We start from the raw sequence: 17,011 nt of genomic DNA, 5'->3' as shown, positions 1-17,011 counted from the left end.
AACAAACAAAAAGGAGTAAATAGTGGATTCAAAACTTAGGATATTTGTTATTCTTGACAAGGCAGGAAGATGGGATGGGGGGAAAGGCATAAATAGAAGCAAGCTATGGGTGATGTTCTAGTTACTGGGGTAAGTGACAGGCTCTCCACTGTTACACCTTGTAAGGCACATAGTCTTTGTAAAGACAAAAAATAAAGCAAAGAATGGGGATATGCACTGCTGGGAGGGTGTCATTTTCAACAGTAATAAGCGCTATTTAAATTGCTCAGAGAATGTCTCCTTGAGAAGCTAACACTCGGGATAAGACCTGAAGAAAGTAGAGTAATAAGCTGCTGGAATATAAGGGAAGGGCAGTGTAGGCAAAGAGAAAGAGAAGCTGGAAAGGCCTGAGACAGGCGCTTGCCTGGAGAACTGGAGACTTGTGAGGGAGAACAATGGGCATCAGGAAGGACAGAATGATAAGGCACTGATGATTCTAGAGACAAGGAAACCAAACAGAAGTCCGGCCTGCTGTTCCCAATGCTTCTGCTTTGGGCACACGTCACTTGTGTACCAGACTTGGAGAAGTTCTTGAGCACTGTCTGGCCTGCACTCTGAGAGTAGGTGAGGGCCCCCAGAAGATCTGCAGAAGGGCAAGGCCATGGTGGATAGCAGTGAGAGGAAACCTTGGGGAGCTAGCAGCCTGGCTAACTGGAGAAAGAGCAAAGAGGTCAATGCAGCTGGAGTCAACATGACAGGAGAGTTAGTGTAGGAGAAGCAGTGGAGAGGTAAGGTGAAGATGAGCGGGGTTGTCAATCATACAGAATGATGGTTTTACATGACTAGAATTGGCATCATTTTATATTACTTTATCTTACCCATAATTTTTTACAGGTTGTACAATGTGGATTTTGGCATTTTGCTAAATCTCTGAGAACAGAATATGGAGAGATTATCATTTTCTACATTATATATTTTTATAATGTTTGATTTTATATTTTTTGGCATTGTTTCTAATTAAAGAAATGGCATTTTTTAATAAAAATGAATAATGCTGAGAGGAATAAAGGGTGTTTAGAGGAAAAAGAGCCCAGGGAAAAACCTATGAAGGAGGAACCAAGGTAAGAAAACAGCATAGGGTTCTAGAAGCTAAGAGAGCTTAAAAAGGAAGAGGTGGTCTTCAGGTACAATAGAATGAAAGATAAAAAAAGGCAACTTCCTGGCATTTACAGAAGATAGACACAGGGAAAGAGACCCAAATAAGTGGGAAGAAGGTAAAGGCAGAATTAGAGTATACTTTGGAAGGCCTTAGGGAGAATAGACTCTCTGGGATATAACAATTCTTGGGGTACCTGGCTGGCTCAATCAGAAGGGCATGCGACTCTTGATCTTGGGGTCATGAGTTTGAACCCCACATTGGATATAGGGATCACTTAAATTAATAAAACGTTTAAAAAAAATCTTAGAATTATCAAATCAACCATCTTATATATCTTCTGCTACATTATTTGTAATTTTACATTTTGAGCTTAAATCCTTCCAAAATAAAGCTGTAAGATAAAAACACAAAGTATGTGATATGGGAGCAAAGTTGCTTCACGTAAGAAATGAAAATAGATGATGAGCATTTGAATGGCAGAAGAGCAGGAAGCTGGTCTTAGATCACTGTTAGCTAACTCTCATTAGAAGTTCCTGCAGTCATGCTGTGTAGAAACAGAGAATAGCTTTCAACGACCCCTTCCACAGTGGAATGAGGATACAGAGAGAGAGAAACAGGGATTCTAGCTGGTACTGAAGTTTGTAGAAATATCTTTTTTTTTTAAGTTTATTTATTTTGAGAGAAAAAGAAAGCACGCACAGGAGGGGTGGAGAGAGAGAGAGAGAGAGAGAGAGAGAGAGAGAGAGAGAGAGAATCTCAAGCAGACTCCACCCTCAGCCACACTTGGAGCTTGAGCCCACAACCCTGAGATCATGACCTGAGCCAAAACCAAGAGTTAGGGCACTTAACCGACTAAGCCGCCTAGGTGCCCAAAAATACCTTTTACAGAGGATACTTGAAGCCTATGGAATCTCTAACTGTGGGGTCCCCATGTACAGTGGGGAGCAGTGGCTATAAGCTCTTTCATACAGTCTGAGAAAGGAATGCAGAGTTTGGGCAGTATCCACAGAGAAGGGCTCCTGTAGTCAGGTGACGATCTAGAATTACACAGGATGTTATTTTTAAATGCACACCTTGGGGCACCTGGGTGGCTCAGTCAGTGAAGCATCCGACTCTTGATTCGGGTTCCAGTCACAATCTCAGGGTCGTGGGACTGAGTCCCACGTCAGGCTCTGGGCTGAGTGTGGAGCCTGCTTGAGATTCTCTCTTTTTCTCTCTCTGCCCTTCCCCCACTCTCAAAATAAATAAACATTTAAAAAATATACACACCCCTTAACTGGGATTACACATAACAAGTAAATAAATGTTAAGAATAAGTAAATACATGTTCAGCTCATAAGATATTTGATGGTTCAAAAGAACAATAACAACAAAATAAATGTCATGACCACCAATAAAAAGGATTTAAATATTCAAAGCATTTTCATATCAATCATTTCCTTTTTTATAACAGGAATTCTCCAGGGCCCACAGGGCTGGGGCAAGTCTCAGAACTCCACCTAATCTTCAAGATTCCAAATCAAGTCATTTTTCCAGATATTATGCTTAATTTTCAAAAGATTAACTTTAATAGTGATTGATCTAAGTGAGTGTATACCCTTTAAAAAAATATAGAGGGAACTGCAGCTCACGCACATGCACCTACACCCACACACACCAAAAAGAACGAGGAGAGGATACCAAAGTCGTTCTGACCTACTTACATCCCAATTAACACAGACTATGCTTTACTAAAACTCCTCTTACTGCGAACACAAAACGCCAGCTGTGAAAGAAAGTGATACTGCTGGGTTTGCACACTTTAGTTACCATAGAAACCGCAGAAATGGCAGGAGTTGGATGCTTCGCATTTAAGTTATCAGCAATAAAATCGGATAGACACATCAAGGCCGCAGGGTTCATTTTAGTTAAATTGCATTTTAAAGGCCAAAGTCAGGGAAATCATGTGATAAGCAATATGATTACTTAAAAACTATTCTTGAAATACCTGCATTTTAGCAGGATTTAGTTATTAATTCTTGAATTTACATTCATGAGGCTTTACATGTACTTCAGATTTGCTTTTTCCTCCTATAGAATCAGTTTTTTTCCACAGGGTTAAATTTAATTTTAGTTAATTGGCACTTCATAAATAGAATGGCCTAAAGACACACAAGTGCCCTACTACATTTGCTTTGTGCTCCCCACCCCAGGACATTTGGGACAAAAATATGAAGCCACAAGATGACTCTTATCAGCACCAATAAAGAGAGGAAAATACAAACACAACTGTCTACAACCCTGAATAATAGGGACAAAACCAATCAGAACATCAATCAGACTAGTTTTTAAACAATGAATAGTGCTAACCTAGTATTGATGGCTACAACTATTCTTTTATTTAAATGTAGTTGGGGCGCCTGGGTGGCTCAGTTTGTTGAGCATCCGGCTTCGGCTCAGGTCATGATCTCATGGTTTATGAATTCGAGCCCCGCGTTGGGCTCTGTGCTGACAGCTCAGAGCCTGGAGCCTGTTTCAGATTCTGTGTCTCCTTATCTCTCTGTTCCTCCCCTGCTCATGCTCTCTCTCTCAAAAATAAATAAACATTAAAAAAAAATTTAAAAAAAAAACAAACTAAATAAATAAATAAAAAATAAATGTAGTAGCACACAACTCTCCTCACATCTGATACAAAAGTACATTCCAGGAGAAAACCATCAGTGTTTGTGCCTTTCTTTATTCTGTTCTCCATTGTTCACCTTGAACAAAACAGATTCTGTGTCGTAACAAATCGAGCAGCGAACTAAGGGGGAGATAAATATGTTGTTGTTTCTTTTATCATTTAGCAAACACAACAGTCATTTGCTAATAGAGTCACTTTATCATCCCTGTTTACCCCTTAAAATAACCTCATTGATAGCAGAGGGTTTACATATATGAAGAATCTGATCATTATGACTGGAACCTCCCAAAGGGCAGGGAGGATATTTCTGTCACCGCTTTTTGTATCTGCTGAAATCCAGGGACTTAATATTTAATAAACATTTATTGGATGAGTGAATAAAAATTGTCAGTGGTTAGTACTCATGGTCTTTTGGTAGGCAAGTTTTCAATTTTTAAAAAAAATTTTTTTTAACATTTATTTAGTTTTGAGAGACAGAGACAGAGCGTGAGCAGGGGAGGGGCAGAGAGAGAGGGAGACAAAGAGTCCAAATCAGGCTTCAGGCTCTGAGCTGTCAGCACGGAGCCCAACACGGGGCTCAAACCCATGAACTGTGAGATGGTGACCTGAGCCGCAGTCGGCGCTTAACCAACTGAGACACCCAGGTGCCCTGAAAGTTTTCAATTTTTTTTTGGAAAGTTTTCAATTTTAAAAGAAACTGTGGGGCGCATGGCTGGCTCAGTTGGTGGAGCATGTGACTCTTGACCGTGGGGCTGCGAGTTTGAGCTCCACATTGGGTGTGGAGATTACTTAAAAATAAAATCTTAAGGAAAAAATAAAAATATAAATGAATGCATGAATGAAGTTGCAAGAAACTAGAGTCAGTACCTTCCCCAAAACATGCCAAGCTCACTTCTGAATATGGGTATCCCCTGCTTTTCAAAAGTTCAGTTATACCACTTTACTTTTACAAAAAATCTGCATTAATACCTATTTCTTTCTAACTGAAAGATACATGAAGAGGATTTTTGCTTTTAGGAAAAAAGGTGAAAAGTGAAAACAGCATTTAGCATTTGCTTTGCAGCAGCCCTCACAGAGCCAGCACGCCCCGAGCAGGGAGACGGCCCCCACCGGGCTCCTTCCCCAAGACCACACTCAGCATCAGCCTGCCATAGCTTTCAACTAGGAACATCTGTTCTTTCTCTGGATTTATTTTGTGCATCTGTTAGCGAGATGTGTCCTAAGGCATCAGAAAAGCCTGAGAGAGGTTATTTTGGGGGTCTGGGAATGCTCAAAAAATTTTCCATGTAAATCAGTGGTTAGTACTTCTTCACTTTCCTCCATTTCAGCTTCCAAAAGATTTCATAGGAACACTCTGCTTGTGGATAGAACAGGTTTTTAAAAAATCTGATTTTGGTTTATTCTGGAGTTTCAGCAACCACCCATATGCTAATGACTCTCGAATCCATAACCATACATCTCCAAACTTCTATATGGCTTACGGTTACGTCAAACGGTACGCTGGCCATCTCCACAATCCTCTCAAACTTCGCGTGTTCAAACTGAATTTTTCCTGTTTTTCTGGTATTCTCTTCTCAATCAACAAAAGCAGAAGTCGGAACACCCTGTCCTTTATCCCTCAAATCTATCTAATCCTCAGATCTGATTATCTTACTTCCTAAATATTTGTCGACTATTTCCCCTCCTCACTTGATTACCTCAGCCAGGCCTTCATCATTTCTCAACCCGCTGATTACAATAGCCTGATAAAACTGCCATCCCTGCACCTTCCGACCCACTCTCCGTACCCCGGTGTGAGTGGTCTATCCTAAGCGGAAACCTGACCGGCTCAGCTCCAACTGACCACAGGAAAAGTCCATGCTTCAAAACATGCCGGTGAAGATTAACCATGATTGGGTCCCTACTTTTCTCTTCTGCTGCTTCTTTCACCATTTCTTGCTTTGCTTCAGTGATACCAACGTGCTTGCAGTTTCTTACCCCGTGCCCTTATTTAAGCTGTCTCCTCTGCCTGGAATGCCCCCTTCATCTTCTAAATATCTACTCATCCTTTAGATTCAGCTCAGTGTGAGTCCTCAAAGACGGCCCCCATCCCAACTGGTCAGGTGCTCTCCTCCTGTGCTCTCAGTACTTTATGCACAGCCAATCCCCGACTGCACCTCATAATGTCTTTTCAAAACCTTTCTGTTTTATGCTGATCCGTTTGTGTATCTTCTCCACCATGCATTCACTGAGGGAAGGGATTGTATTTTATTTATCCGTGTATACCCAGTGCCCAACATGGCGCCCGGTACATATTAGGAGGTCAAAGTGTTTGTACAGCAAATATTCTTAACTCTGTAAACCAGCACTTCCTTCACAGAAATCCTGTTATAAATAATAATGTAGTTAAAATGACAATTAGGTTTCAGAGTTCTATAAGTGTCACACTTTATAGCTATATTGTGGGTTGAACAGGCCTTTGTATTCAGAGAACGTAACTGTTTCTAAGCAAAAATGCCTTTCTCAGTTCAAAATTACATATCTACAACTAGGTGCAAGCTATCTGTAACTCAGGAGTAGACTATAATATTAAATGCTGTGATTCATTTCATGTTACCTTAAAATGGTCTAGGGGGATCTGTAGTAGGTCAATCTGAATAATCTATGTTAATCAAACCTGGGTGTTCATAATAAACAATGCCTGCCACCCCAGCACCAAACAACAGTTAACAATACACTTCTTTGTTCCAGCCTTTTAGGAGTGGTTATAGGCCTGAACAGCAGAGATAAGGTTTTCTTTTCTCGAACAAGAACCAATAAAAAGCAGCCATTATAAAAAGCTTAATGCAAGACAAACACAGGTATCTAGAAGGCTATTTACCTAACTAACTGCAAGGTCACTAAGAGTATAATCAAGATAAATCCCACACTGATGGCAATGCCAGCACGAGTGCTGCACAGACATTCAGATTCTATCTTACTCATTAATGAGTACAATCCGTCCTCAGAGAAGCAATGCTAGTAGAAAGTAGTTTTTGATTTACATTTGTGACATTCATATTCAAATCAAATAATTCAGTCTTATTATCATGACAATTAAGAATGTCAGAGGTAGAGCTCCTTTCTCCTTTTCTCCACCACGGTGATGGGTGCGGATGACTTTTCCTGGCCAAGTCTTCTCACGAGACTTTCAGAATCAAAAGCAGAATTGTCCCATTCCCCAGTGCCTGCAGGTGAAAACTGGTGAGAAAATCAGGTGCGGCTCCAAAAGGAGACATGAGAGAAGAACCAACCTGGGTCTATATGGGATTGCACCTGTGTTTCTGCTGCATGAAGGTCATGTGCTCACATCCTCTCACTCTGTAAACATCATGCCTACCTGAACAATAGACATGTTTTATTCAGGACAATGATCGTTCTCTGTTACTATGCTTTTGCACCAGTAGGTTGGTTCAGTAATAAATATGTGAGAACTTTTGCCCAAAAAAAGAAGGATGTCAGAGGTAGAAATTATGAAACTGAGCCCTCTTGCGTCACTCATGAAGACACCAAGGGGAAAGAACTACAACCTTAACCAAGTTCACTGTCCCTGGACAGTGGCAGACCCAGGATTAGAACTCAAGTCTCTAAGAAATGCACTGCAGGCCAGGGTTATGAGAACAAAAGTGGACCTGGAAAATGCACAACACTTAATTGATTTATGGCCCTCACCTCCAGAAGGCTTCTACTTAGATGAATGCTTAGTCGAGAATCTTATCACCCAAAATAATCACCATATGCAATCTCCCAAAGAAATAATCAGTTCATGCATATAAGATCCCTTCTTGATGAAGACACCATCACTTTCAATAAGAGATCCTGAATCATCCTATGGTGCCAGTCACACAGGATGCCTGTGGTAGTGATCACCCTGGTATATACATTTGTCCAAACTGATCAATTTGTAACTAAAATGGGTACATCTTGTTATATGCAAATTCTACCTCAATAATAGTAATTTAATAAAATAGTATGCCTGAAATGGTTCTTCAGTTTTAAACACAGGCCTCAAAGTGCTGGGGGTCCTGTCTGTAGCCCTTGATTCTTAACCAGCTCCTGCTATTCCTGCCACTGTGGAATGTATCTGGACTATCATCTCTTAGCGACTTTGAAGTTAGTTTGGCAAACCACCTTCTAGATACATGGGTTTGTCAGTACAGGCTACGGTACTGTGTTTGTCTGACAGGGATCATCAAAAGAGCCCTGTCCCTGAGCTGAACCTTAAGAGGCCTCATCCCCTTTGAAGCTGGCCCTCTTAGAAGTGTAATTCTTAGTGTGTATCACCTGTCTATGGAACAGATGGGACATTACACTTCAACTCAAATGGACAGATGTGTATTCTGCAGAACACTCCCATGACTGGGCTGTGGTTGTGGATGACGGAAAACCTGTCATGCCAAAAAAATCACAGCCCACCTGTGACACAGGTATATGTCACAGTATCTAGAGCACCTTGAGAAACACTATCTCACCTGATCGTCACAAGGCCCTGTGTACTGGCAGAACAGGAGTCCCTGCACAGGGATGACATCACTACCATCAAAGGCCTTCAGGCTGGAGACATGAACTGCTGGGCCACAGACTCTCAAGGGCCCAGCTCTAAGGAACTAGTAAGGAACCAAAGGTCACCAGCAGCAACCCCAGTGTAATTCTTCAGCATGACAAGATCTGTAATTGTCCAAAGTCACCTGAAATTGCAAGTTGGAAAATAACCAGGCCATATTTTCCTTTTTCGTTGTTAGCTCTGAATTCTAAAAGAAATTATAATGATTAAGTCATATTAAAATAAATACCACTTTCTGCCATAATTCTTTAATTAGCATGTTAATTTAATAAATCAAATAAAAAATAATAAACAGATAGGGCTCCACTCTGTAAAGAAGAAAGGGCTAGAGTTGTAGGCTAAAGGAACTGTGGTGGCGGGGCGGGGGAGGAGAGTGGGACACCTGGGTGGCTCAGTCAGTTGAGCATCCGACCTCGGCTCAGGTCATGATCTCACAGTTCATGAGTCTGAGCCCGGCATCAGGCTCTGTGCTAACAGCATGGAGCCTGCTTCAGCTTCTGTGTCTCCTTCTCTCTCTGCCCCTCCCTGACTCTGTTTCTCTCTCTCAAAAATAAACATTTGAAAATTTTTTCAAAATAAAATTAAAAAAATAAAGGAATCCTGGGAAAGTCAGTTGAAAGAATGGGCATCTCTGGATTGCTGGTGGGATCCAGAATAATGTACAGAAGCTTCTACAGAATGGAAATTAGGAGGAATTCAGGAACTCTGGAGCTAAGACTAGGAGATGAACAACTGTACAAAGTCCCTATCATTATTTCAATTTTATAAATGAGTAAACTGAGGCTTATGGATCAAGATTAGTTTTCCTAGAAATGTATATATGTTTTTTAAGTTTAAGATCTCCAAGCTCCCATTTCGTAAGAACTAAGCGAGGCTAAACTCTAAAACAGTACTAAAATTCTTCAAAATGCCAGCATGATGGCTCCAGTCAGATTTTAAGGGTGTCTTTGCAGTGTGGCACATTTACCTTGTCAGGCCGTCTTTAGTATACACAAAATTAAAGACTTAATGTATCTCCCTGTTGGACAAGGTATGAAGAGCTGCACACAGATATTTCTAGACCATTCTCCAACCGCCAAGCACTTATTTTAATCAAACTTTCACAAAGATTAACAGTACAGTACTTCTTCCCCAGCTGAGTAGAAAAGAGGCCATCTGTGAGTTTTGTACATTGGACTTTCATACATGACATTCGTAAAGAGTCTTCAAATGCTCTCTTTTAGCTGAAGAACTATAACATTTCTCGTCAGCTACCTGTTACAACTCGGCAGCACTAGTGACCGTGGGAAACTTAAATTTTTCTTTGCATTTTTCCCTGTTTGACACAAATGTGAGAAAAAGAGAATAGAAAGTAGCAGTGATAAGCGTAGGCCTCAGACAGTTGAACAAAGATGGGATCTCTAGATAGGTTCAAAGTGAAAAATCCTGGGTCTCCGTTGAACACACCCTCTAGATTTAAGAAGATTAAACTTGTGGTTCAATAGTGGGTGCAGGAGGAATGGAGGGCACAGGAGAGGAGAGGAAATGCAAGGAACATATGCCAAATTCTGGAAATAAATCACTAAAGAATGTTTGTAAAAGGGAAGGGATAATTGGTACATTATAATATTTTTTTAGCTCTTTAGAACCAGAACTATCCTCTTGCCACTCAAGCAACTTTTTAATATGGAAAGGAGGGACTTGTATTTTTCTTTTATATTTCTACTAAATAGGACAATAATAGGATTCATTTTAAAGTCTCTTAAAGTTGGTGGTAGGCAGCTTCGGACATGGTTTCCAATATCCCCGCCCCCAGTAAACACACCCTTGTGTAATTACTTCCTGTGAGTGTGGGCTGGAAAAGTGACCTCTGGCGATGGGATGTCACTTCCATGATTCACTAACAGAAGACTGCGACTTCCATCTTGCTAACACACACTCTCCACCATCTTGTTTGCTCACTCTGGTGAAGAAAACTGCCATGTTGTAAGATGGTCTGTGGAGAAGCTGAGGTGGCAAAGAACCAAGGAAAGCTTTCACCTTCCACCGATCAGCTCAGGAGGAAATGAAGCCTGCTAACAACCACGTGACTGAATAAGGAAGCAGATGCTTCACAGTCAAGACTCCAGGTGACTGCAGTCTTTTAAGGAGACTGTAAAACAGGATCCAGATAAGCCACACCTAGATTCCTGACCCATAGAACCTATGAGATGATAAATATTTAAACGTCTTGAAAGCCACTGAGTTTTGGGGCAAATTGACATACGACAATAGGTAACTAATACAGACTTACAACATACATAGCCAACATGTCATAGACAACCCAGAATGCTGTTAAAAATCAAGTATTCTGGGGGTGTCTGGGTGGCTCAGTCGGTTAAGTGTCCGACTTCAGCTCAGGTCATGATCTTACGGTCACGAGTTCGATCCCCCCCGTAGGGCTCTGTGCTGACAGCTCAGAGCCTGGAGCCTGCTTCGGATCCTGTGTCTCCCTCTCTCTCTCTCTCTCTGCCCCTCCCCCACACATGCTCACTTGCACGCGCGCGCGCTCTCTCTCTCTGAAAAATAAATAAGCATTAAAATAATTTTTAAAAAAAAATCAAGTATTCTGCCTGAACGAGCAGGTATCATGAGGAAAAAAATAAAACAAAACTAAAATAGCTCTTCATTAGTTAGTATGACAAAGTATCCAGGGTCATACACTACACATTTCTCTATAGCTAGAATATCTATTACATCATTTCCTTTAACCAGCTGAATTACATTTGACTCTAAGAATTGGCAAGTTTATTATTATTATTACTATTATTATTATTACTACTACTACTACTACTATTAACCTCTAATAGAATAAGTAAGTCTTTAGGTCTGTGTCAGAAGTGACTTTTTGACAATCCAAAAGTGCAGTAGATGGTAACTAATAACAAAACCCAAAAGATTACTGGCTACAAAATTACTTTCTCCCTCAACTAAATTTCCATGTACCATGTTTGCAAAAGATAGTTATCTGTGCTCATAGACTTCAAAAGAGTACAAATTCACCCACTATTATGAACAATAATTACCATTCAAAACTAAAGTTAGAGTTTTGGTTTGGAACCACCACAAATATTTTTTAAAAGTCAGAGCAGGGGCGCCTGGGTGGTGCAGTCGGTTAAGCGTCCGACTTCAGCCAGGTCACGATCTCGCGGTCTGTGAGTTCGAGCCCCGCGTCAGGCTCTGGGCTGATGGCTCAGAGCCTGGAGCCTGTTTCCGATTCTGTGTCTCCCTCTCTCTCTGCCCCTCCCCCGTTCATGCTCTGTCTCTTTCTGTCCCAAAAATAAATAAACGTTGAAAAAAAAAATTAAAAAAAAAAAATAAATAAAAGTCAGAGCAGGTCAGGGCCCTAGAGCAAATACTCAGATCTTTCATTTGATAAAGACCTAGCATTTATCATGTTTTAGGTACTGAGATATGATAAAGTGATGAAGAGATGGTTTAACGCACAGTTCAGTTTATGCCACTGATCCAGTAGCAAAACTCATAACCAAGAAGCCGTAAATCTACTTAACAATACAACCATTTAGCCACTATTTCTCTTTGCTAAAGAATAACGTGCAATTGCCAGATGCCTTGCTGAAATTCAAGTAACTTATGAGCACAAACAATATGCCAACACTAGGAATACAAAAATTAGTAAGATATGATCCTTACTCCCCAGGAGCTCATAATTTTGAAAACAGGATCAACTATTTATCTTGGCATCCTTCCAACCTACCCGAACAGTAATCTCATAAAAGTGAGTCATCCTATATTTCATCTTCTTACTCTTAGCTATATCCTGCTATAAAATTAAAATACATCTTTTTTCCCTTGGTGTTTACAAGTTCCAAATATTTATAGACTTATGTCTCTACTTCATTGTCTCAGCCAAGATAAATATATTTAGCTCCTCTTCTCCTTTCTTTTTAAAGCAATTCCTCAATGTAAGTAATATTTTTAGTGACTTTGTTTAAATTCTCTACTTCTGGTAAATTTTAGGATCCATATGACATAGCTAACTACTATTACAGATATATAATCAATCACAATGAAAACCCCAAACTTGGGGCGCCTGGGTGGCTCAGTCGGTTAAGCATCTGACTTCAGCTCGGGTCACGATCTTGCAGTCCGTGAGTTCGAGCCCCGCGTCAGGCTCTGGGCTGATGGCTCAGAGCCTGGAGCCTGTTTCCGATTCTGTGTCTCCCTCTCTCTCTGCCCCTCCCCCGTTCATGCTCTGTCTCTCTCTGTCTCAAAAATAAACGTCAAAAAAAAAAAAATTTTTTAAAAGAAAAACCCCAACCTTCTTTGATGATATAATGCTTCTTTTTTAAAGTCCAAAACACTGATTTTTTATTTACTTTTTAAATTTGGGGGGTTGTATTATTACATTGCAAATTCACATTTACTCTAACACCTTTAACTCTGGATCTTGCAGAGACAGTATATACTCTGAAATAATTGTGACTAACAAATAGTGTAAAGCCCAATTTCTTATGTCAATGGGAAACGAAGCATTAAGAAAAACCACTCACCGACTGAAACTGCAACTCTATTGCACAAAAAATAATTTTTTGCATGTTCTCATCATGCTTTCAACACCACATTCATATGTGATACGCTTTGTATTTCTATACTTACTAGAGAATCCATCTCAAGTAAACATACAGTTTAAATCTTCTACTCCTGAAAATACTTTGGCAAAACCATGACAATGTGGTCCAGCTATCAGTACTCATGATCAGCAAAAAGAACTGAGTAGGCTCTCACAGGGTAGATTCCTACTTCAACGTCTAGCTCAAGTGGCAGCTCTCTTGAAACTTTCCCTCATCCCCTCCTCATAACCTCTTCTAAGCTTGAGTAGCATTTAATCTGTGCCTATCACGTAGCCATGATCACCATCTTTCTCATCTATCTTACAGCATAACTGTTTATGCGTATGTCGTGTTTCTTCTCTGAGAGTAAACTCCGGAGAAGGTCTTTAATGCAATCGTATGTGTACTGTCCCCATATATCCTTGCTTTAAACACACAAGGTAATAATAAATGTTTATTGAGGACAGTGTGTTGAAGTATAAATATGTTACTTGATCCAGAAGCATACCGTAAGAATCTATTCTTACTCATATTAATTCACTGAGGAAATATTTACTCAGTACCTGTTGTGTACTCGAGTACTGCTAGTGTGCCAAAATGATTCGTAGACCCTGCTCTCTCAAGAAGTGTATGGTCTAGAAGATGATCTAAGACAGCCACTATAATACTAACAGATAAGTGTCGTAAGAGAAGTAAAGAAGTACAACGGCAACCAACAAGAAGGAGAGATTATTGGGGCGCCTGGGTGGCTCAGTCGGTTAAGCGTCCGACTTCGCTTCAGGTCATGATCTCACAGTTTGTGAGTTCAAGCCCCACGTCGGGTTCTGTGTCCAGAGCTTGGAGGCTGCTTTGGATTCTGTGCCTCCCTCTCTCTCTCTGCCCTTGCCCAATTCACACTCTGTCTCTCTCGCTCTCAAAAATAAATAAACATTAAAAAAAAAAAAAAAGGAGATCTTATTTCCAAGTAGGAATGGATATGAGGATAAGTTTTAACATTTGTGCAAGTCCTCACAGACAAGTAGTATTTGAATATGTACAGATGGGGTAATAAATAAAGGTCATTGAGGCAGGAAATCTCAGGATGACACAGGGGACAATCAATAGTTTAATGGTATACTGTAAGTGAAAGATTACAGGATTGGGATAAAGAAAAATTCTAAAGACAGTTGGAGCTATATCTGCTATGACCTTGAAAGCCCAATAAGGAACTAGAGCTTTAGTCTGTAAGCAATGAGGAACTATTTCAAAGTTCTTGATCAGGAGCTGTGTAATTATCCAGAAGGTCTACAGTGGATGGAAGGGAAAGAGATTGTTTGCAAGGAGACAAGTTAAGAGGCTAGTACCATACCGCAAGAAAGAGATAATAAAGGCCTGAACTAGGAATGAGGCACTAGAGATGGAAATAGACAGATGGAAGAGAGAGTTTAGAGATGAAACTGACAAGACCAGGCAAGGCCTAGATGTACAGTGCAAGGGTTTGCAAGGGGTAAAAGAACTTTCTAGGCTGAGAAAAGGGTGATGCCATAACTAATATAGACATTAAAGCAGCAGCAAGCCAACAAAGAGAAAACCAGGTCCCAGTCATCCTGAGTTTTAGTCCCAGTGGACACTCAGGCGACAACATCAGAAATAAAATCTGTGAATCTATGTTATTGAGAATAAAATACACAGTGTTGTGAAAAAAGAGAAGAGTTGAAATTAGTCAGTCTTCAATAAAAGATTTTGATCGATGATTCAAACGTGATCATGACCTCAAAAATAACTCACATAGCTTATGTTAATTACATAAAAAATTAATGAAGGAGAGGGTTTGATCTAGAACAACCTCATGTAACCACAGAAAAATGTGCTGATTCATGGTTAATAGTAAAGTGGATAGGTGGAAGTCTTTGAGAACTTTACAGTTCAAAATTATGAGGTGAAATGCATCTGTTGAAATGGTAAACCCATCTTTGTGGTCACTGGCATTTGGCTCCAATTTATCTTCAATGCCACAGCAAGAGACGGTCAAGTCAGATGACAAGGCCTGACAATGTAGCCACAGGTACTAACTAGATCTTCTTGTGTATTCATTCCTTTCTATAATAAATACTTTTCCTCAATTAGTAAAACTGAGTTGACCTAGATTCATCCCTACCATATTCCTAGAATCTCCAAAAGCCTAAGAAATAATGATCTTGAAACCATTTTTTCAAGGAGAGTTAGGAACAAAACTTCCAATTTTAAACTCATGATTATTACAACTATTCAGTACCCATATTTTCTTACAAATAAACAAAAAAAAAATCTCATCAACATAAACTAAAATAACAACAATGCAAAGATAACTGGCATAGAATCTGACATTAACAAATGTTTGTTACATGTGTACTGAAAAAAAGGTAAAATCAAACATTTGATTTGTTCATAATACTGATAACAACCTTTATTGATAATACTGACAACGTTCTATTTACTGGATGCAGGGTCATTATTTCCGTTTAGCTCTTAAGGGAAAAAAACAGTAAGAACTCAATATTTAATTATTAATATTTTTACTGAAAATGAGCAATAATGTGAAGAACAAAATGGACTGAAAGGTACTTATTTTACATGTGACTATTCCATTAAGATTATACCAATTATGCATTGAAAACCACACATTTTATAGCTATGCATAAATATAATGAAAGAACATATACCAAATGTTAATAAGGGTACTCTTTAAGCGTAGGCTTATGGGTGATTTTTATTTCCTTCTTTTTTGGTTTTATGTATTTTCAAAATTTTCTATAATCAATGTTCATAATAATTGTACCAAGAAGAAAAGGTATTTTTAAAAAGAGGTCAAAAAAACCCATATTGATCAATTTAAAAGAAACATACTTACCAGATCTCTGTGAAGCACCCAATTTGCATGGAGGTAATGGATACCATCAAGAATCTGGTAAAGTAATGATTTGACCATAGATCTTGGCAACTGCATGGGCTTTTTATTTGCTTTTGATGCACGGTGAAACTTAATAATGTGCTAAAAATTAAAAAAAAATAAAACATACTATTATAACATATAGTCTCTGCTAATATTTGTATCAATAAAACACAATCAAGTCTACAATGAATTCTCTACATTTAAAAATTACTTATTAAAGGCCAATAATGACACAAAGAAAAATAATTTGAATGATAAGGGACCTATACTGGGGGTGAGTGTGACAATGTTATTGTGGGTATAATAACTAGATTTACTGAAACCAGTAAGATTTTCATTAAATAGAACCAAAAGGTAAAAAGCACTGATACTTAAAAGACTGCATAAAAACAGTACTAGTATTTTTTTTTGAAAAAAAAATAGTATTAGTTGTATTCTCTACTGACAGAATGAAAGATTAAAAGAGAAGAAAAAAATACTCTATAATTCTTTACTATATTTTTTAAAATATTTTATTTTAAGTAAACTCCATGCCACACATGGGGCTCAAACTCATGACCCTGAGATCAAGAGTTACATGCTCTACCAACCGAGCCAACTACATGCCCTTAAATCTTTACTACTGTATAAAAAGTTAGCACTTAGTAAATCTGTATAATGTCACTGACTATGTGTACATTTGAATTATTGCAAAAGTCTACCTTCTTTTGGCATAGGATGAAATGAGGATATATTCCTAGTAGTTAATATTAAATAGGAAATCATTAGAAAGGAGGAAGGAGAGAAAAAAGCGGAATTCAACCTCATTGAAATAAATACAACTGGATCACTATATTCAAATTTTTATGACCACATGTTATTTTGTAGGTTATGATAACATCATTTTGATAGGGAAGATATGCTACCTGTCCCCCAAACCTCCACCTCCATCTTTGCCTCACCCCTGTGCAAAACACAACATGATGGGTATTAAAGGTCATGTAGGGGCGCCTGGGTGGCTCAGTCAGTTGAGGGACCAACTTCGGCTCAGGTCATGATCTCACAGCCCGTGAGTTCAAGCCCCCCATCAGGCTCTGTGCTGACAGCTCAGAGCCTGGAGCCTGCTTCAGATTCTGTGTCTCCCTCT

General features: G+C 39.3%; 1 protein-coding gene across 5 annotated transcripts in view; it reads right to left on the bottom strand.

Annotated features, from left to right (window-relative positions):
- Positions 1 to 17,011, bottom strand: part of CDK19 (cyclin dependent kinase 19) — a 191,763-nt gene that overhangs the window by 39,601 nt on the left and 135,151 nt on the right. For all 5 annotated transcript variants that reach the window (XM_047101485.1, XM_047101488.1, XM_047101489.1 and 2 more), the window contains one exon: positions 15,844 to 15,984. In XM_047101485.1, coding sequence (XP_046957441.1) covers positions 15,844 to 15,984 — 141 coding nt within the window. The remainder of the gene's footprint in view (positions 1 to 15,843; positions 15,985 to 17,011) is intronic.

This window comes from Lynx rufus, unplaced genomic scaffold (assembly GCF_022079265.1).
Source record: "Lynx rufus isolate CCGP_SWC_20201006 ecotype Redwood Valley unplaced genomic scaffold, mLynRuf1.p SCAF_6, whole genome shotgun sequence".
Taxonomy (NCBI): Eukaryota; Metazoa; Chordata; class Mammalia; order Carnivora; family Felidae; genus Lynx; species Lynx rufus.
Note: the sequence above shows the minus strand (reverse complement) of the source record. Positions and strands in the feature narration are given on the sequence as shown.